The sequence below is a fragment of the Lipotes vexillifer genome, unplaced genomic scaffold (genome assembly GCF_000442215.2).
Source record: "Lipotes vexillifer unplaced genomic scaffold, Lipotes_vexillifer_v1.1 scaffold12, whole genome shotgun sequence".
Taxonomy (NCBI): Eukaryota; Metazoa; Chordata; class Mammalia; order Artiodactyla; family Lipotidae; genus Lipotes; species Lipotes vexillifer.
Window position 1 is genome coordinate 978,790 of NW_006796716.1, and position 22,305 is coordinate 1,001,094.

Genomic DNA, 22,305 nt, shown 5'->3' on the forward strand with positions numbered 1-22,305 from the left:
TTTTGCGGTACGCGGGCCTCTCACTGTTGTGGCCTCTCCCGTTGCGGAGCACAGGCTCCGGACGCGCAGGCTCAGCAGCCATGGCTCACGGGCCCAGCCGCCCCGCGGCATGTGGGATCTTCCCGGACCGGGGCACAAACCCGTGTCCCCTGCATCGGCAGGTGGACCCTCAACCACTGCGCCACCAGGGAAGCCTGATGTACACTTTTAAGATGTACATCTTAAAATTTTATTTGTCAATTATACCTTAAAAAAGCTGGGGGGAAACCTCTCTTGCTTCTATCTCGTTCTAGCGCAAAGGTGGGTTCTGGGGACCATCTGCTGCCTCCCTGGTCCCATCCCATCCCAAGGAGTCTCCCCATGATCCACCGGCACCTGCCGTGGAGGCTGCAGACTCAGGAGGTCTGGTCAGTGATGTGAGGTCACAGAGCGCTGCCCACCAAGGCCACTGCCCTCCTGTGTGCTGGCCCCTGGCCATATCAGCCAAATAGTCACCTCCTCTGCCTCTGACTCCCACAGACCCTTTCTTTCCCCATCTGAGTGGTTGATGGGGAAACTCTCAACCATCTGGTCAGAGTCTGGGTGTGGACCTGGCCTCTGAGGAGCTGTCTGAGCCCCAGGGAGCCCCAGAGAACCTGTGAGTCAAATACTGAGATACAATCAGACCAAAGCCCAAAGTCCAGAGAAGTCAGGCAAAATCTGCTGTGGTCCGCCCCTCACCTCCCAAGCCAACCTGGGGACAGGCTGGGGACAATGCTGATTGTATTCTAGCACAAGGACATTAGGAAAAATCAGCAAACACCATTATATCCAGGCTGTGTGATATTTTGCCTCTAAAAATAAAAATGTCAACAATAGATAATTCACTGGACTTTATTAAAAGTTAGAGAGGTTGGGAATTTGGGGGTTTCTGTTTAGTCTGATTTAGACACAAAAAAGTTGTGTGGTCTTGGGCAAGTCCTTTTACTTCTCTTACCTCTGTCTGCTCACCTCTAAAATGGGGGGCAACGATGCTCGCCCTCCCCCCAAGGTACACAAGGATTAAATGAAACATTGAATGTGAGGGATACACTCGGCACCCACCCCTCTATGCAACTGTTGATCCCCAGGCAGGGCGGTGACACAGTTCCCAAGGCCCCGTGTGGCCTGGGTGGGGGCACCTTCCTGCCACCCCTGCCTCACCACCTCCCTCCTACCTCTCCTTGTTCCAGCCTCACCAGGCTCCTCTTGAGGCTCTGGAAAACACCAAACTCTTTCCTGCCTCAAAGCCTTTACAGAACCTCTCCATGCCTCCTTCATATCGTCCAGGTCTCTACCCTCATGTTCCACCATCAGCCAAGCCTTCCCTGACCCCATCTCAATTAGCACTCCCACCACAGTCACCCCCTGGCCACAGTTCACAAGCCTGATCTAGCCTCACGATGATGCCCCATGTAATGAACCAGGTAGAATTTCTATGCACAACTCCATGCAGACATCATCAGAGCCAAGGCCAAAGACAGGGGTGAGGGGGGCTGTAATACACACAAGGGGGTCGACAAACTTTTCCTGCCAAAGGTAGATTAATAAATATTTGGGGCTTTATGGCCATATCGTCTCTGTCACAACTACTCACCTCTGCTACTGAAGCGCAAAGGCAGCCACAGGCAACACATAAGCAAATGAGCGTGGCTGTGTCCCAGCAATATTTTATTTACAAAAACAGACAGCGGGCTGGGCTTGGCCCAGGAGCCACTGTTTGCCAATCCTGATCTAGGAATCTAGTCAAGGAATCAGATCATCCTCAAGTACAGGATTCCCAAAATCCAGGCACATGGAGAAACAATGTAAAAAGAGGAGACAAGAGGAGAAGGGATAGAGGGAGTCAGGAAAGTACTACAAAGATCTAAATGTGCTTTAAATACACATTCAGGCCGGTGCCTTGGATTCGCTCACAAGCATTTCCTCTTGGTCTGCTGGACGATTTCTTTTATAGTAAGCCTAAATCTTATTTTACAGTTACATTCTTAAATGTAATAGAAAGATACGACTCAATTTCCAGAAACTTACTTTACGGTCCACTTTGATAAGAGCCACCATAGAATTGAATTTCCAGCCACCTTCAAAATCAATCAGTGTTTGAATTCCTCCTATCCGACTCCTCTAAGTGATCTGTCTGCCTGTGCTTGAACATTTAGCAACAGGAAACTTATATCCTCGCAGTCGGGTACTTCCGCAGTGGCAAAGCTCTCCTTTTCACCGAACCGTCCCCCTGCATCTCTTGTAGATTGACGCTAGCTTGATGCTCCATTGCCTGTGGTTTGGGGCACGATAAAGGAGTCTCTTCAAGGCCTGAAAGACCTTCTCCCATTGCCTAAAAGGTTATTCCTCCCTCTGCTGGAAACACCTCAACAGCATCAAGCAAACCCTGCTACCTGGCTTGAACTGACCATTGGTGGCTAGCTGTTGATTAACCGTTTCATGTTCAAACAGTGGGCTCCACCAACATCGGTTAAGGGCATGTGGATGACAGAAGCAGACACTAATACGTTCTGGAGCCCTTCCATAAAGGGGATCAGTGATGAACATTTCCAAATTCCTGTCCAGAAGTTACAGGAGGTGCCCAGTAAAGCAGTAAGCTCAGTGTTGTTCCCAGAAGCATTCAAGCAGAGGACGCTTCTCCTGCCTACCAGCAAAATGCTGAACAAACTGAAAATTGACAGCTCTTCATGAGGCATCAGAGTATTGAGGTCACAGGGCAAACCGCTGCCCCCAAAGCTGGAGAGGCAGGCAGAGAATCGCATCTTACCAGAACAGAAGCCCAGGGGCAGAAACCTTCATGTGAACCAGGGGCAGAAAAACCTAAACAGCAGTTGACGGATTGCTGGAGGCTCAGCATGGACAAATCTGAGAGTTAAAAACTCCCAGGGGGCCCAGTCACAAGACAGCACCCCCAGTTTTGCAAGTGTTACCCCCAGGAGCCCAATCAGGTTCTCAGAGGGAAGAGCACCGGCTTCATGCTCTCAGCACTGGGAGGGAGAAAGTGGGCCTCCTGATACACCCAGAGCACTCTGTTCTTCTTAACAAGGACGGCCATCAAGAGAAGCTACTTTATCAACTAGGGTTTTGCCAGAGTTGAAATGGCCTGGGAGGAAGAAATACCCAACCCAGCCCACTCTAGCCTTCCACATGGGGGAAAAAAATACCTTACTCCAGCCCCCCCGCCCCCGCTAGGCTTCTTGTCCCACCTAAGTGGGGGAGGGGTGGAACTGAGAAGCACGTGTGACGGTCACAGCCCAGGGTCACAGACTCACTAAAACTGAGACCTCATCACAGACTACTCAATGCCTCCTCTCCCCCCAAATATCACCACCACATCAATCGGACTCCTGTATAATAACAGAGGAATACAACTCATATCTCAGACCTTATTTAAGAATCTATCTCTAGGGAATCTGAGACAGTGGGGGAGACAAGAATAAGGACATCAGAGGAAATTTTAGCCTCTGACAGCTACAGTAACAGCAAGCAGTAAACAGGGCCTACCTCCTAGCCAGACGAGCATAAAAGTTCACACTAACGGCCTACTTACCCCAGTGCTTTTACCCAGTACCTCCAAATTATAAGGCATACGAAAAAAAAAAACACTTGGTTTGAATAAACAGAGCAAGCATCAGAACCTGACTCAGATGTGGCAGAAATGTTGGGATATAAAGTCAAGGACAATCACTCATAAAAAGAAGTATATTTAGGGACTTCCCTGGTGGTGCAGTGGTTGGGAGTCTGCCTGCCGGTGCAGGAGATGTGGGTTCGGGCCCTGGTCCGGGAGGATCTCACATGCCGAGGAGCAAATAGGCCCGTGCGCCACAGCTGCTAAGCCTGTGCTCTAGAGCCCGCAGCCCGCGTTCTGCAACGGGAGAGGCCGCGGCAGTGAGAGGCCTATGCACCACAATGAAGAGTAGCCCCTGCTCGCTGCAGCGAGGACCCAACACAGCCAAAAATAAAATATAAATAAATAAATTTATAAAATAAAAAAGTATATTTAATAGACAAAGAGAAGAGAAAAAATGAAATTACACAAAGTGCTCAATTAAAACCAGAGAAGTCCGAAAAAGAGTGGAGAACAAAATAAAACAAAACAAAAAAAGAGTAAGAGCAACACATAGAAAACAATAACAAATATGGTAGATCATTTTAAACATCACTTTAAACATCAGTGGTCTAATACACCAACTGAAAACAGAGACAGTGCATTTTTTTAAAAAACCCAACTATATGTCTATAAGAAATCCATTTTAAAGACGCAGATAGATTAAAAATAAAGGGAAGACTACCCAATGTAATCTACATATTCAATGCAATCTCTATCAAAATCCCAACAGTGTTTTTTACAGAAACAGAAAATTCTATCCTAAAATTCATATGGAATCTCAAAGGACTCCAAATAGAGAAGATGATCTTGAAAAAAAGAACAAAGTTAGAGGTCTCATACTTCCTGATTTCAAACTTACTATAAATCTACAGTAGTAAAAACAGTGTGCTACTGGCATAAAGACAGACATATAGACAAATGGAATAGAATAGAGAGCCCAGAAATAAACCCTCACATATATGGTCAAATGGTTTTGACAAGGGTACCAAGACCATTCAATGAGGAAAGAACAGTCTTTTCAACAAATGGTTCTAGGAAAGTGGATATCCACATGCAAAAGAATGAAGTTGGACCCTTACCTCACAACTGTATAAACATTAACTCAAAATGGATCAGAGACCTAAATGTAAGACCAAAAACTCTAAAACTCTTAGAAGAAAACGTACAAGAAAAGCTTCATAACTGGCTTTGGCAATGATTTCTTGGATATGACACCAAAAGCAAAAATAGGCATGTTGGACTACATCAAAATTAAAAACTTCTGTGCATCAAAGGACATGATTAACAGAGTAAAAAGGCAACTGACAAATGGGAGAAAATAAGTTACAAATCATATATCTGATAAGGAATTGATATTCAGAATACATAAATAATTCCTACAACACAACAACAATAACAAAAGCCCGATTTAAAAGGGGCAAAGGACTTAAATAGACATTTCTCCAAAGAAGATATACAAATGGCCAAAAAGTACATGAAAAGTTGCTTAACATCACTAATCATTAAGCAAATGTAAATCAAAACTACAATGAGATACCACCTCATACCCTTAGGATGATTATTGTCAAAACAAAACCAGAAAATAACTAGTGTTGACAAGGATGTGAGAAATCCAAACCCTGTGCATTATTGTCAGGAATGCAAAGTGGTGCAGCCACTATGGAAAACAGTATGGCAGTTCCTCAAAAAATTAAAAGTAGAATTATCATATGATCCAGCAATTCCACCTCTGGGTATATACTCAAAACAGTTGAAACCAGGGTCTTAAAGAGATATTTTCACAAGCATGTTCATAGAAGCAACTCATAATAGCCAAGAAATGGAAACAATGAAACTTTCCATTGACAGATGATGGATCAACAAATGCAGGATATGCACACAATGGAATATCATTCAGCCTTAAGAAGGAAGGAAATTCTGACACATGCTACAACACAGATGAGCCTTGAGGACATTATAGCAAGTGAAATAAGCCAGTCACAAAAGGACAAATACCGTATGATTCCACTTACATGAGGAACCTAGCCTAGTCAAATTCATAGAGACAGAAAGTCGAGTGGTGGTTGCGAGGGATGGTGAGCAGGGTAATTGTTGTTTAATGGGTATACAGTTTCTGTTTTGCAAGATGAAAAGAGTTCTGGAGACTGATTATATAACAATGTGGATATATATATATATATATATAACATTAGTGAACTGTACACATAAAATTGATAAAGATGGTAAATTTAATGCTATGTGTATTTTACCACAATTAAAATCCTTTTTAATAACAAGTTTTTAAAAGTAAAGGGATGGAGAAAGTTATAGCACACTAACACTAGTCAAAAGGAAGCTGAGGGCTTCCCTGGTGGCGCAGTGGTTGAGAGTCCTCTTGCCGATGCAGGGGACATGGGTTCATGACCCAGTCCGGGAAGATCCCACATGCCACAGGGCGGCTGGGCCCGTGAGCCATGGCCGCTGAGCCTGCGCGTCCGGAGCCTGTGCTCCGCAACGGGAGAGGCCACAACAGTGAGCGGCCCGCGTACCACAAAAAAAAGAAAGAAAGCTGAGTGCCTCTATTAATCTCAGACCAAACAGACTTCAGAAGATGGAAAATTATCAGGGATAAAGCAGAGCACTACCTAATGACAAAAAGGTCAGTTCTCCAAGAAAACATAACAATCCTTAATGTGTTTGCCCCTAACAACAGAGCATCGAAATACATGAGGCAAAAACTAATAGAACTTCAAGGAAAAATAAAGGAATACACTATTATAGTTGGAGACTTCAAAACCCCTCTGTCAGTAATTGACAGATCTAGCAAGGAGAAAATCAGAAAAGACACAGTTGAACTGAACAGCACCATCAATCAACTGGATCTAATTGGCATCTACAGAATATTTAATCCAACAAAAGGAGAACATACATTCATCTCTAACTCATATGGACCATTCACCAAAATAGACCATATTCTGAGCCATAAAACACACTTTACCAAATTTAAAAGAATGAAATCATACAAATTATGCTGTGAGACTACAATGGAATTAAACTAAAAATCAGTAATTGATAAATAGCCAGAAACTTCCAAGTTGTGTGTTTAACACTTGGGGATTAAACAGCACACTTCTAAATAACATGTGGGTCAAAGAGGAAGGCTCAAAAGAAATTTTAAAATATTTTGAACCAAATGAGAATGAAAACACAACAATCAAAATTTGTGGAATGCAGCAAAAGCAGTGCTTAAAGGCAATATAGCATTGAATTCATATATTAAAAAATATCTAAAATCAATAACCTAAGCTTCCACCTTAGGAAACTAGAAAAAGAAGAACAAATGAAGCCCAGATTTCTGGGAAACAACATTTGTCAACCCTTGGTGATGTCTGCATTGCCTGGGGAGGAAGATGAAGAGCTCTGTACTTTTTTTTTTTAAAGAGATATTCTTTTCCTTTTTTTTTTTTTTAAGGAATTTTGCCTTTTTATTTATTTATTTATTTATTTATGGCTGTGTTGGGTCTTCGTTTCTGTGCGAGGGCCTTCTCTAGCTGCGGCAAGTGGGGGCCACTCTTCATCGCGGTGCGCAGGCCTCTCACTATTGCGGGCTCTCTTGTCGCGGAACACAGGCTCCAGGCGTGCAGGCTCAGTAATTGTGGCTCACGGGGCTAGTTGCTCCGCGGCACGTGGGATCCTCCCAGACCAGGGCTCGAACCCGTGTCCCCTGCATTGGCAGGCAGATTCTCAACCACTGCGCCACCAGGGAAGTCCCTAAGAGCTCTGTATTTTTTGACCAGAGTTGAAGTGACAAATTTTAAATGGAGTTACTCACTAAAGTTTTATCTTGATGAGAATTCTCTTGGAAATAGAGTGCCCTCCTCAGAGTTTCATCTAAGAATGGTGAGCTATCATCAAAGTCAACTGAAATCTGTGGAAATCTAGGAGGAACTTGGCCAAGCATCCAGGCAGGGGCTGAAGAAGCCAGGGAGAAGAGACAGCACGAGCAGAAGCGTCTTTCTTTGCCTGCTAAAGCAGGTTCACGTGAGTTAGGACTAACCGTCAAAGATGGTATCTGGCCAAACCCCCTGCAGAACTGATATGGAAGATGTGGAAGACTGCATTATCCAAAGACAGCCACAGCAACCTCTCCCATACCACATGCGCTTCCTCAATGTGGCCTTGCCACTCCCCGCATCAAGAGGTGGGGTCCAGTCCCCTCCCTTTGAATCTCGGAGGGCTTTTGACTGCATCTACCAATAGAGTATGGCAGAATTGACTGTGACAACCGCCCCCGCAAGGTTTAGTCAGAAGGAGCCATGCAGCCTCCACCTGGCTTTCTTGGGACGCTCACCTTGGAGGAAGCTGGCTCTTATGTGAGAAATCAGCCCCCCAGAGGCTGCCACACTGGAGAGGCCACTTGGAGCAGCCAACAGCCAGTGAGCATCAACTGGCAGCCACATGGGTGCGCCATCTTGGATGGCCAGCCTAGTCATGCCTTCAGATGACTGCATTCCCAGCCAGTAGTGCCCTTAACCAAGTGGGAAACCCCAATCAAGAGCTGCCCGGTCAAGGCCTTTCACAATTCCTGACCTACCAAATAGAGAGCAAAATAAAAGAGTTTTGTTTTGGTTTTTTTTTTCAGTACGCGGGCCTCTCACTGTTGTGGCCTCTCCCGTTGCGGAGCACAGGCTCCGGACGCGCAGGCTCAGCGGCCACGGCTCACGGGCCCAGCCGCTCCGCGGCACGTGGGATCTTCCCGGACCGGGGCACGAACCCGTGTGCCCTGCATCGGCAGGCGGACTCTCAACCACTGCGCCACCAGGGAAGCCCATAAAAGAGTTATTTTAAGGTGCTCCATGTAGGGGTAATTTGTTATGCAGCAGTAATAACCAGAACCAAGAGAGAAGGGGAAGGTACAGTGGACAGGGAGGCATGGAAAGGGAGGGAGTGTTGACCATGGCGACTTGGAGGACATTGAAGGAGGAGGAGGTGAAGATGAAAGCCAAAGAAGACGATGGGGAGCGAGAAGAGAGCAAGACAAAGAAAACACTGATGGAGTCCAACCTTCCTTTTCCAACTAGCCTTTCTAATTTTCTCAGGATCCTGGCAGCAAGGGAATAGTCTGCTCTCTTCTCTGATGTTTCATCCCCTGGCGCTCCTGAAGCCTCTCTTGACCTCTTTACACCTTGATACACAGTTTATTTGGGGCAGGGAGGAGAGGAGTTGTTTTCTGTTCCAACTTCCTTTTTATCCCTTTTTCCTTTCTCAACAAAACGCTTACAGGATGCACACACCACTGTGCTCCATGAGAAAAAGGACAACGTGCACTCCTGTGGCCCGGGAGGCTGCCAGGCACCTGTGGGGAGGCAGGCAGAGCCCCAGTGCTCTTCTTTCTTTCCCTGTAACTGTATCCATGTGAATATGGACATCAAGCAAATACCAGCATTTAGATCTCTACTCTTTCTGTGTAAAACCAGAAAAGCAGGATTAAAGAAAATCATCAGAAGGTGGTTTGAGATGTTTGGGAGGGTTAAGCGGGCACGTTGACAATATAGCTTCTTCTTGGGTGATGCTTAACGGATGTTCTCACCACTGAAACTGTCGCTTTAAAAATAAAATCCTCTCCTAATGATGACTGGAGCCCTGCCACTTGATGGAGAATCAGCCGAACATAAAGGATCTTATTTGGAAATGACATTCTGTATTGTAATTTTTGTTCTGTTTTATTTTTAAATTTTCTTTTTATGACACGTCTACATGTGCTTTAAAATATTCCAACCAAGAAAAAGAGGGGATGGGGAGAAGGGATGAAGCAAGGTTGGCAATATGGTGATCATTACTTAAGCTGGGCAATGGGTCTATGGGGGTTCATTGTACTACTTACCCTACTTTTGCAAATGCTTAACATTTTTCCATTATAAAAAGTTTGGGGGCTTCCCTGGTGGCGCAGTGGTTAAGAACCCACCTGCCAATGCAGGGGACACGGGTTTAAGCCCTGGTCTGGGAAGATCCCACATGCTGTGGACAACTAAGCCCATGCACCACAACTACTGAGCCTGAGCTCTAGAGCCCACAAGCCACGTCTACCGAGCCCGCGTGCTGCAGCTACTGAAGCCCGCACGCCTAGAGCCTGTGCTCCACAATAAGAGAAGCCACCGCAATGAGAAGCCTGCACTGCAACCAAGAGTAGCCCCCACTCACCACAACTAGAGAAAGCCCAGCAATGAAGACCCAATGCAGCCAAAAATAAATAAATTTTTAAAAAATTGTTTAAAAAAAAGTTTGTTGTTTTTCTTTTAGTTTCACTGGAAAGGAAAAAAAGATGTTCTGTCTTAAATGTTAAAATGTGCACATTGCCTTGTTACAGTAAAACCAGTGTGTACACAACGATTTCCATGCCTCTCTCTCAGAACATATTATACTTCAGACCTTCCCTTTTTGAGTCACTTAATAAATATATTGTCAAACGTAGTGTCTCTAAATTCTAGCACAATTTTGCACTGTGCACACTGCAGGGCCATAAGGATGGATCTAATTCAACCTCTCAGTGGGTGTAATTCACCAGCAATTATGTCATCAGTACAACCCTGGGGACACCGCATTACTCAACATTTAGTCCTTGATTTTTGTATTTAATTTTTATCTCAAATTGGTTGTTTTTCAAAAGGGGCAATTATATCCACTGAGATGCTAAGATCTGTAGCCACTAGATGGATCTTAGGTGCTCTAATGTCTAGGGATAATCGGGGTGTTTGTTGGCAGGTCTTCCTCTATAAACTGTGTCCGAGGAGAAAAAGAGGCTCTCAAGAGCAAGGAATCAGTGTTGGTGGAAAGAATTTGGGTAGAAAGTACTTATTTTCCTTTACTTAGGTGCCAGTTGTCAAGCGCAAAGCAAAGCCAAATGGAATTAACTCCTGTGACTTGGTTGAAGTGAAGGCCCTGTTTGGTCTGCTAAATGCCATTGTGCGTACATGAAACATTTTAAGAGATGCTACCAAGGGCATGAGCTTTACAAGCTATACAATTAAGTAGCTGAAGTTCAATGCCACAATGTTTTTGAAGATGTGCTTATGAGCTTAGCTGTTATCTCCTCAAAATTCATATGCTGAAGTCCTAACCCCCAGTACCTCAGAATGTGATTCTATTTGGAGACAGGATCTTTTTTTTTTTAATATTTATTTATTTAGCCTGAACTGGGTCTTAGTTGCGGCATGTGGGATCTTTGTTTTGGCATGTGGGATCTTTAGTTGCGGCATACCGACTTCTTAGTTGCGGCATGCAGATTTCTTAGTCGCGACATGCATGTGGGATCTAGTTCCCCGACCAGGGATCAAACCCGGGCCCCCTGCATTGGGAGCGCAGAGTCTTACCCATTGGACCACCAGGGAACTCCCTGGAGACAAGATCTTTAAAGGATGATTAAGTTAAAATGAGCCCTTAGTGTGGTCCCTAGCCCAATATGATTGGTGTCCTTATAAGAAGAAGAGATTAAGACTCGGATACACGTGGAAAAGAGACCATATGAGGACACAAGAAGATAGCCATCTTCAAGCCAAAGACAGAGGCCTCCGGAGAAACCAACCCTGCCTACATCTTAATCTTGGACTTCCAGCCTCCAGAACTATGAGAAAATATATTTTTGTTGTTAAGTTCCCCAGTCTGTGCCTTTGTTACGGCCGCCCGAACAGACTAACACAAAGGCAAAGCCTTTTGATGTATAAACTGTAATTAAACGTAGATTATATCAAATTTTTTACATGTCCAAAAATATTTTCTCTAGTAATCTGTTGATTAAGTTATGTTGATTAACTTCTTGAACTACATTTGCATTCCTGTAATAAACCCTGCTTGCTAATAGTGAATTATTTTTTATATATTGTTAAATTCTATTTGTTACTATTTAGAAATTTTGCATCTCTATGTATACATAGAATTGGTATATATTTTTCTTTCCTGATAATATCAAGTTTTGCTATTTAAGTCACTATGAATTCCATAATAAATCAGGGAGCTGTTCATCATTTTCTTTGCCTTGGAATAACTTATGTAACTGAAATTATGTGCTATTTAAAGCTTAAATAAAGCTTATTTACGAAGCAAATAATAATAATAATAACAAACAGGACTAGTCCATCAAGAGACAAAACAATATAACAGAACCTACTTAAATGGAATTTCTCTTCATGGATCAGGAATTTTCGAAATAGTGAACATTTTTGAAAATAAAGGAAAGGGAATCATTTCGTCCAATAAAGGAAATAAAGATTTTTAAAAAAGAAAAAAGACAGCAAGTACACTCCTGCTTTAGCGCTTGAGGGCGCTCTGGGGTTGTCTGCGTCCCTTGTCACTGTCTGAATTGCCTTATTTATTTATTTAACTTTTCCTGTCACCATGACAGCAAGGCCCTTGCCTGTATTGTCCACTGTTGAAATCCCAGCACCTCAAGGGGCAGCAAGTTGGCTCTCAATAAACATTTGTCTGATGAATGAACCAGGCCAGTGTTCCTTTTGAAGGCTGTGCTGTCCCATTCAGTAGCCCCTGTTCACATGCAGCTATTTACATTTAAATTAATTTAAATTTAATTTTTAAAAAATGTTTTTTCACTGGCCACATTTCAAGAGGGCCTGCCAGCATATTGGTCAGCTTAGACACAGAACATTTCCATGACTGCAGGAAGTTCTACTGGGCAGCACTGCTCTCAGGGGTCCAAATGTGAGCCTCACGCAGCAGCACCTCCCAGAGTCAGGTGGAAGCCAGAAAGATGGAGAAGGTTGTTAACACCAGGAACGATCATGGCCGCCTTTCACAGAGCACTTGCTCTATGCCAGAGACTTTGTTAGATGCACTAGAAACGTTTTCATTGTCCTTTCCGACAAAACTGCAGGGCAGGTGACATCACCCCTATGAATGATAAGGAAACTGAGTCTCCCAGTAAGTGACCTTAGAGAAGAGATAGTCCCCGGTTCAGGTGCTGGCAGGAGCTGGAGAGGGGCATCAGGGGCCCAGCCAAGGTGGCTCGACCTCAGGGACAAACAACGGGCTGAGAGGGGGTTCTAGAGCATGGGATGGGAAACTAAGGCAGGAGCTGCACCTGTCACTGGGGGGACTTGACAAGAGAAGGGGGGGCCTCACACAGGGGGCCCACAAGTGCCCAGGGCTCACCCACCCACTGGGTACCAGGCTTGAGGCCATGAGACCAGTGCCAGCCCCAGCTGCTGGAGGAGCTGAGGCTGCTATCCATGCTCTGCCCTGGCCAGGACGGAGCCCAGAGCCCCCAGCCCCCGTGGGGAGGCCTCGGTGACCCTGGATAAAGATAACAGAATGGCCAGAGTGACAGGGCACACTTGAGACCCCAGGGAAGCAATGCCCGGGCCATTCCTGGCCTGCTGCTATGCTTCACAGTTGGTTTGTAAAGTGCCTGGGGCAGGCAGCCTCCTGGAAGCAGAGCAGGGAGCATGCCTGGATTCCATGTCTCTGCAGCGGAGGGCCTCCATCTGAGGGTGGAGTCACCCTACTCTGGACAGGAAGTGCCTAACCTCAAGGGTATGCTCTGGATTGTCACTCAAAGCAGCCAAGGGGCTAGAGGGGCAAAGAATAAACAACATCATCAGCCTTCCTCAGTATCAGCAATCCATTGCAGGGGCTCCAAGACAAATGGAGCTCTGACTCCTGGCACCTCCGCTTTCCAGAGGGGTGAGGGGTGGGGTCAGGCACCACGCTGCTCTCTGGGCAGCCCCCTTGGACTGATCCTCACCTCTACCCCCCGGACTCTGGGAAGCCAGGCAGAAAGGCAGAGGCCCTTTATGTGCCAGACAAGACTGCTGTCAAGGGACTGCAAATCTGCTTGAGGTGTTACATGTCTGTTTTTAGAACAAGAATGTCACATCAACAGGAACCAGTGGCCAGAGATGGAGGGGGGACAAAGCAAAAGAGATTACCATCTGTCTCAGAGCTTTGGGTCTGCTGCCCACATATCTAGGGCACATTTGCACAGCACAGAGAGCTACTCGCCCTCCTTAGCCTTATCAGGCTGCTCTACACCCAGCAATGTTGGGCCCTTTCCATGTGTTAAGTCGCAGTGTGCTCACAGCAAGGCGAAAGGCAAGTAGCATTGTCCCTGCTTTGCAGGTGATGGAACAGGAACTCCAGCTTCTGGGTTAGGATAAGAGGGTATCCCAGGCTCCCCATTCCAGGGCCAGGATCCAGCATCTGCAACTCTTTGCTAAGGCTTTCTCCAGCTTCTGGGTCTGCTCTGCCCAAGCAGGACAGGCGCAAAAATTGGGGAATGAAATGCCCCCATGGCTGCCCTTCACCAATGACCGATGGGAGTTGGTTCACATACACCTGGATGACCTCACCCCACAGGTGGGACAGCTCCGAGTCCCTGCATTTACACTGTCTCCTGGAGGTCCCCACTGGATTCGGCTCAGCTGCCTCTGTGGAGACTTGTTTGATAGCGTCCTGCCTTCCTTTCCCTATCTTGACACAACCCTACCTGGGTTTCTGGGATGATTTGCCCTTGAATCCTTGTCTCAGGGCCTGCTTCTGAGGGAACTCAAACTAAGCAGATAAGGAGGAGAAAGCTGAGAACCAGTGGGGCCACTTGCGGCCACCTCATTGTAAAGCCTGGGTGGAGGTGGTCCAGGGGTGGGGGAGCCAGGCTGGACGTGACGTCCAGGCTGGCCACCGGGATGTGTGGCCCAGCAGCAGAATCTCCAGGGAGAAAAGATGTTCGAATTGATACTGGATCAGGACTCTATTCCGAGTAGCCTGTCTAGATTTGAGAAGGACCTGAAGATGTATAATCAGCGACCAGCCCTGGGAAAGGGGTCTGGCCAGGAGCTGGACCAGGGCTCAAGGTATAACCACAGTGTCCATCCCAGCTGAGGCAGAAGCCCAGAAGGATCATTCAACACACCCAGTGGATCAGAGGAGAGGCTAGTACTGGGTGGAGACAGGATTCCTGGGACCCACAGCACATCTGACCCACTCAAGACCCCGTCCCCAGGAGCCAGTCTAAAATGGCTCAGGCAAAGAGCAGGTGAATTCTGTGCAGGAGGGTCTCACCTGGACAAGGATAAGCCAGACAAGGATTTACACCCAAACCTCCGTGCTCTCCTCTTGGCGGCTGGGCTCTGGACTCCCCTCGTCGCCACCAGCCTACTCCCATGCAGTCCATCACATCCAGCTTGTGTCCTAAATATCTCATCATTCATCCTCTCCATCCCCACTGCCATGTGCTGGTCCCAGTTACCACCCATCTCTAACTCAGGATGCAGTAGCCTCCAGGCTGGTCTCCCTGCTCCTGCCCTGCCCTTCACCTGTCCTCTGCTCCACAAGACAGCCAGAAAGGTCTGCCAGTGGATCAAGTCTTTTCTTGGCTTAAAGGCTTTGGTGCCTTCCAATTTCCAACCCTCTCTTGCTCTTTGTGCCATGCACCTTCTCATCTTGGGACCTTTACAAATCCTGCTCCCTCTGCCTGGAGGAATCTCCCCTACCTCACTTTTCTCTGTTCCTACATGACATTCTTCCATCCCCTTCAAATCTCAACTCAAACACCGCTTTTTGAGCGCTACCTTCCACGCACCCCATGCAGATGACAGTTCTGTTACTGGAGGTGTCCTGACCATTGTGAGAGCACCAAGAGTCAAAGGGACAAAATAGACAAAGGAGCAGTTAAGAGACCTAGAGGAGAGATGGAGGGACTTCAAAACATGTCTAACAAAAGTTACAAAAAAAAAGAGTAGGGCTTCCCTGGTGGCGCAGTGGTTGAGAGTCTGCCTGCCGATTCAGGGGATGCAGGTTCATGCTCTGGTCCAGGAAGATCCCACATGCCGCGGAGCGGCTGGGCCCGTGAACCATGGCCGCTGAGCCTGCGAGTCTGGAGCCTGTGCTCCGCAATGGGAGAGGCCACAACAGTGAGAGGCCCGTGTACCACAAAAAAAAAAAGAGTAAAGAGGAAACGATGGAGAAGCAGTGTGTAATGGGACAATGAGGATTTTCAAGAGTTAAAGAAAAACATGAAACCTCAAATCAAAAATATATCCCAAGAATAGATAACATAAATTAAGTCCATATATGGCTCTACCATAAATAAACCACATAAGATCAAGGATAAAAAGGAAATTTTTTAGATTATTGAACATTAAGCATAACCATGAAAAAAGGAAAGAAATATAATTTCAAACTTCCAAATCAGCAAAGTTTTATACCTCAAAATATGTCCGTGTATACATGTTATGTATACATATAGAGTCCACAGAAGGCAAAAAGGAAAAGATAAAGTAAGTAAAAAACATACATACAATGAGGTGGTATAATAAATCCAAATATATTATTAATCATACTGTATGTCATTTGGACAACACAAATAAGTTTATATATGAGAGATAATAGATAGATAGATACTATACCACCCAACAAATTGAAAGCCCAATAAATTGAGAATACTCATAATTTTCACAAAAAAATTATAAAAAGTAATCATTTATTAAGTCACAAAGAGAGCTCTGACAAATTTTTTAAAAAGATGTTTATCATCCAGACCTCACTATCTGACCATAATTTAATTTAAATGGGACTCAAGAATAAAGAGATTTTTTTTAAAACCTTGGAAATCTAAAACTTCATCCTAAATACCTCCTGGGTAAAAGAGGAAATGGTACTTAAAATTACAAATGTTTTGTAACTAAGTGACAATTAGAGTAGCACTTATATAATGCAACTAATATAGTTTTTAGAGGTAAATGTGTATCCTTATATTCATGAATTTAAAAATCAACAAAGATTAAAATGAATGAGTTATGTGATCAAATAAAGGAGCTAGAAAAAGGACACCAGAGCAAACATAAAGAAAGTACAAAGATGGAAATAACAAAAATAGGTCAGACATAATGAGCTAGAAAACAAAGAAGAAATAGAAAGGAACTTTAAAAAAAACTTATAGCAGAAATTGCCCTTGCTCCCCACTTTCCATTCTTGTTTTCCTACGATGTAATAGACACTTTAGGAGGTGCGTGACAACCCAGTAACCTTTGCAGCCAGATACAAAACATGGAAGTGGGCAAAAGTACTGGGTCATAACTGTAAAATGAAGTCGTTTGCTCTCCCTTCCCCTTTTTCTCTTCCAGCTGGCTGGGATGCAGGCATGAAGGCAGGTCATGTTGAAGAGGGCAGAGCAAAAAGATAGAAAGAGCCTGGGCCCTCAATGAACTCCATAAAAGCTGGGACTTTATGTGAGATAGTGTGTTAGTTTGCTTGGGCTGCCATACTAAAATATCACAGTCTGCGTAGCTTGAACAACAGAAATTTATTGTCTCACAGTTCCGGAGGCTAGAAGTCCAAGACGAAGGTGTTGGCAGGGTTGGTTTTTTCTAAGGGCTCTCTCCTTGGCTTATAGATGGCCCACTTCTCTCTATATCTTCACATGGTCTTTTCTCTGGGCACACTTATGTCTGGTGTCTCTCTAGGTGTACAAATTTCCTCTTCTTATAAGGACACCAATCAGATTGAATTAGGGCCCATCTATCCTAATGGTGCCTCATTTTAACTTAATTACCTCTTTAAAGGTGCTATCTCCAAATACAGTCACATTCAAAGGGCTTCAACATGTGAATTTGCAGGGAGCAAGGGGGTGGGGTACACAATTCAGCACATAACAGGTAATAATGCATGACTTGTTTAAGTATTAATCATTTCAGTAGCAGTCAAATTTATATCCTGTCCAAATACAAAACCAAAAGCTGGTTCTTTGGGGGGAAAATGATCAAATAAAGACACTACTAGTTAGCCTATGCAAGAAGAAGGAGGAGGGAGGAGGAGGAAGAGGGTATAAATAAGCAAAGCAAGTAATGAAAAGAAAGATACTCATTCGAACAGTAACTACACTAGTAAATACGTTTAATCCATCCAGAAGTTGACCTCCACCATCCCAAGCTCGAAAAAGCTTAGAGGCAAATTTGTTGAAAATTCTGAGGACCAGAAAATATATAAATATTTATAATGTTATTATATAAATGTTATTATATAAATGTTTTATAAAAACATTTCAAAGGACAGAAAGAATGAAAGCTACCTATTTCATTTTCTGAAGCCAGTATAACCTTGATGGCAAAACCAGACAACGATAATTTTTTAAAAGGCAATTACAGATCCATTATACACTTATGAACATGTATTTCAAAATCTTAAATAAAATATCGGCAAATTAAATTTAGCAGCTAATTTAATTTAATTTCAGTGAAATATATATATAAAATAGTTGCTGGCCAGGTGGGATTTCTCTCATGAATAATAAGTAAATCTATTAATGTAATATGCCACACTATAGAATTAAAAGAAAAAAAGAGCATATGATCATCTCAATACCTGCAGGAAAACCATTTGATAAAATTCTGTACTAATTCATACTTTTTTAAAAGATTTTTAAAAAGCAATCTAGAAATAGAATATAATGTCATAGATGTGATAAAAAGTAATTGTTCAAAACTCACTGCATATATTATATTTAAGGGTAAAATTTCAGAGGCAATTCAATTAGACTCAAAACAATGAAGGATGTCCTCTGTCATTGCTTCCTCTTAGCACTACGTTAAAGTACCCGGCCAATGAAATAAGGTGATTAAACAAAATAAAAAGGCATTAAGTGAAAAGGAAAAGTATATCTAGAGAAAGTATAATTGTCTACACAGTGAATCCAAAAGAATCTATACACAAACTTGTAATCAGCAAGATTGCTATACATGAGATTGACATATAAACATCAATAACATTCCTATGTACCACAAATAAGTAGAATATATTACTTTTAAAATATCATAAAGGTACCAATTCTACCTAAATTTATGTATTAAATATTATAGAATTTCAAAAACATCCAAAACTCTCTTTGGGAACTTGGCAAGATGCTTCTAAAATTTATAGAGAAGAGCAAAGGGCCAAGAATAGCCCCAGACAGATTTATTAGATAGAAAGATTTATTACATAATTAAGATGGTGTTGTAAGGATAGACAACTATACCAATAAAATAGAATAGAGAGCACAAAAGCCTATATACATCAGTGGGGAAAGGGTGGTGTAGGGTTATGTATAAAAAATAAAACTAGATCTCTACATCACACAAAAAGATCAGTTCCAAGTGAACTAAAGACAGACAAGGGAAAAGCAAAACTTTTTAAAGTTTACAGGAAAATATCTTTTGACCTTGAGGTAGAGCTGGATTTCTTAGAAAGGGCACAAAAAGCATGAACAACAACAACAAAAGACTAATAAATTTACAAATTTCTATCAACAAAAGTTACTATTAAAATTTTTAAAAGACAAACTGCAGACTGAGAAGATATCTGCTACCCAACAGGGATTACATTCAGGAAGAGGTTGGGGGGGGGGGGGGAAAACGGGTACAAATCAAGAAGAAAAAGATGTACAACACGGTAGGAGAAGAAAAAAAAAAAGACAAAGAATATGAAGAGGCAATTCACAGAAAAAAAAAACCCAGATGACCAACAAACATATAAATCAACCTCACTGGTAATCAGGGAAATTGCAAAATAAAACAACAATGAGATACCATTTTATATTCATCAGCTAAGCAGAAGTTAAAGTCTGATAATACAATTTTTGATGGAGATATAGAAGAAATAAATTCTCATACGCTGTTGGTAGAGTCAGTTGTATAAGCCCTTGGAATGCAAAGTGAAGATGCTCACGGTTTTTGTCCCTATTCAATTTACTCTTTTCAGTAAACATCCAAGAGAGAAATCTCAGCACCTGTACCCTAGAATACATTTACAGGAACGTTTATTGCGACACTGCTTAAAACAGAAGGAAAAAAACAGACACAAAGGGGCTTCCCTGGTGGCGCAGTGGTTTAGAATCCACCTGCCAATGCAGGGGACACGGGTTCAATCCCTGTATCGGGAAGATGCCACACGTGGCAGAGCAACTAAGCCCGTGCACCACAACTACTGAGCCTGCACTCTAGAGCCTGCGAGCCACAGCTACTGAGCCGGTGTGCTGGAACTACTGAAGCCCCCACGCCCAGAGCTTGTGCTCCGCAACAAGAGAAGCCACCGCGATGAGAATCCCGTGCACCACAACAAAGAGTAGCCCCCACTCGCCGCAACTAGAGAAAGCCCGTGTGCAGCAACAAAGACAGAACAACGAAGAATGCAGCCAAAAATAAATAAATAAATTTATTTATTTAAAAAAAAATGTCCACCAGAAGAAGAACGAATAGATAAATTAAGGTATAATGTATAATAGAATGTGATGTAGCAGTTAAAATGAATGAACAAGAGCTACATGTATCATTATTACATACATAGTGTCAACTTGTATAAATCATTAATGGTAAGCAAAAAAAAAAGCAAGCTGAGGAAGGATACCTGCAGTATGATACTACTTATATAAAATGCTTTTTGGCTCAATACTTTTAGTACAGTTTATTTGCATACAGTAAATTTTACTCTTCTTAGTGTACAGTTCTGTGAGTTGTGTTAAGTGTGTGGTCACTATCACAATCAAAATATAGAACAGTTCTATCACCTCCCAAAATTCCTTGGTGCCCCTTGATAGGCACCAAATCCCTTACCCTACTCCCAACCCTTGTAATCATATAGTATGTAGCCTTTTGAGTTTGGTTTCATCCACTTAGCATAACATGTGTGAGGTTCATCCATGTTATTGAGTGTATCAACAGTTTTTTATTGCTGAATCATATTCCATTGTATGGATGTATCAATTTATTCATCCATTCCCCAACTACAGTGCATTTGGGTTGTTTCCAGGAAGGAAAATTATGAATAAATCTGCTGTAAACATATGTGGGCTGGTTTTTGTGGGAACACAAGTTTTTATTTCTGCTCAGTAAACAACTAGGAGTGGGACTGCTGGGTCATATGGTGAGTGTATGTTTACTTTTATAAGAAACTGCCAAACCATTTTCCAAGTTTTCTGTACAATTTTTTATGAGCTCTAGTTGCTCTGCATCTTCACCAGCACTTGGTATTGTCAAGTTTGTTTGTTGTTTGTTTGTTTGTTTGTTTATTAAACCACTGTAAGAGGTGTCTACTAGTAACTCATTTGGGTTTTAATTTGCATTTCTCTAATAGCTCATGATGCTCAACATCCTTTCATGTGTTCATCTGCCATCCACATATCTTCTTGTCTGCAGGGTTTGTTCAATTTTTTGGACCATTTTTAATTGGGTTATTTGTTTTCTTATTCAGTTTTCAGGATTCTTTATATTCTGGATCCAAGTTCTTTATCACATGTGTTTTGTAAACATTTTCTCCCAGTCTGTAGCTTGTCTTTTCATTTTCATAAGAATGTCTTTTGAAAATCAGATGTTTTTAATTTTGATAAAATCTAATTTAGCATATTTTTCTTTTACAGCTCATGGATATAGAAGCTATAACTAAGAGAATTTTGTCTAACCTGAAGTCACAAAGATTTTCTCCTATGTTTCCTCCCGGGGAGTATTTTAATTTTAGGTTTTACTTTTAGGTTTATGATCCATTTTGAGTTAATTTTTGTATAAGTTGTGATATGTAATCAAGATTCTTTTTTTTTTTCTTATGGGTGTCCAGTTGTTCCAGCACCATTTGTTGAAATGATTATCCTTTCTCCATTGAATTGCCTTTGCACCTTTGTCAAAAATCAACTGGCCATATATGTGTGGGTCTGTTTCCAGTTTATAATGTTTCAAAACGTGAAAAACAGGATAAATTTTTTTCAAAATATTTCAGCCATTCTAGTGGATGTGTAGTTGCCACTGGTGAGGTTCCCCTGGACACAAAGATAGAGTTTAGCATGCAGGACATTTATTAAGAAGTGCTCTTGAGATCAACACCTGTGGTCAGGAAGGAAGCAGGTGTAAGAAGAGGGAGAAAGTGAGCCTCCACTGACCCCAGAGGGAGCACTAAAGAGGGAATGGCCTGAGTTGGCAAAAAGGCTTGTGGGGTCACATACCCATGGAAGGCGGTCTGAGAGAGGCACTTTTGCATTCAATCACAGTAGGGGTATGCTTGGGGTTGTTTGTTGGTTGGTTGTTCTGTTTTGTTCATTTGGACACGCCACATGGCTTGTGGGATCTTAGTTCCCTGACCAGGGGGCGAACCCAGGCCCTTGGCAGTGAGAGGGCAGAGTCCTAACCACTGGACTGCCAGGGAATTCCCACTTAGGGTTTTAATTTGCATCTCCTGGCTACTAATGAGGTTGAGTGCCTTTTCATATGCTTATTAGCCATTTAAACGTATATCTGTATATCTTTTTCTGAGAGGAATCTGTGAGAGGATGATGAAGTGGCTTATGGCCTTAGTGAGACACAAGGGGACCCCTATGGAGCATCAGCCTCTGCACGTAACACAGAGAAGCAGCCCTCAGGGTAGTGGAAAGGCAGACAGACATGGATCCAAATCTCAGTCTTCCACTTCCTAGCTGTATTCCCTGGGAGAGTGATTCAATTTCTCTGAGCCTCAGTTTCCCCCTCATAAAATAACTGAGATGTGACTAGGGGCGGATAAGAAGGAAGGGAAGGAGATGTCCCAGCTTTAATCTAAACTCTGGTCCACCAGGATTTAAGGATGTCCAGTCAATTCCAGAGGACCAGTGAAGTTGCCCCCACGGGTCAGTTTGTGAGAGGTACCCAAGAGCTTCCCAGGAAGAGGCTCAGCCTGAGGGAAGGGAAATTCCC

At 43.3% G+C, this 22,305-nt stretch overlaps 1 protein-coding gene across 1 annotated transcript in view; it reads left to right on the forward strand.

Annotated features, from left to right (window-relative positions):
• Positions 1-8,566: 8,566 nt before the first annotated feature.
• The window catches only part of CASTOR2 (cytosolic arginine sensor for mTORC1 subunit 2), a 79,558-nt gene continuing 65,819 nt past the window's right edge, over positions 8,567-22,305 (forward strand). The window contains exon 1 of the mRNA XM_007468883.1: positions 8,567-8,642. Within this exon, the coding sequence (XP_007468945.1) occupies positions 8,567-8,642 (76 nt within the window). The remainder of the gene's footprint in view (positions 8,643-22,305) is intronic.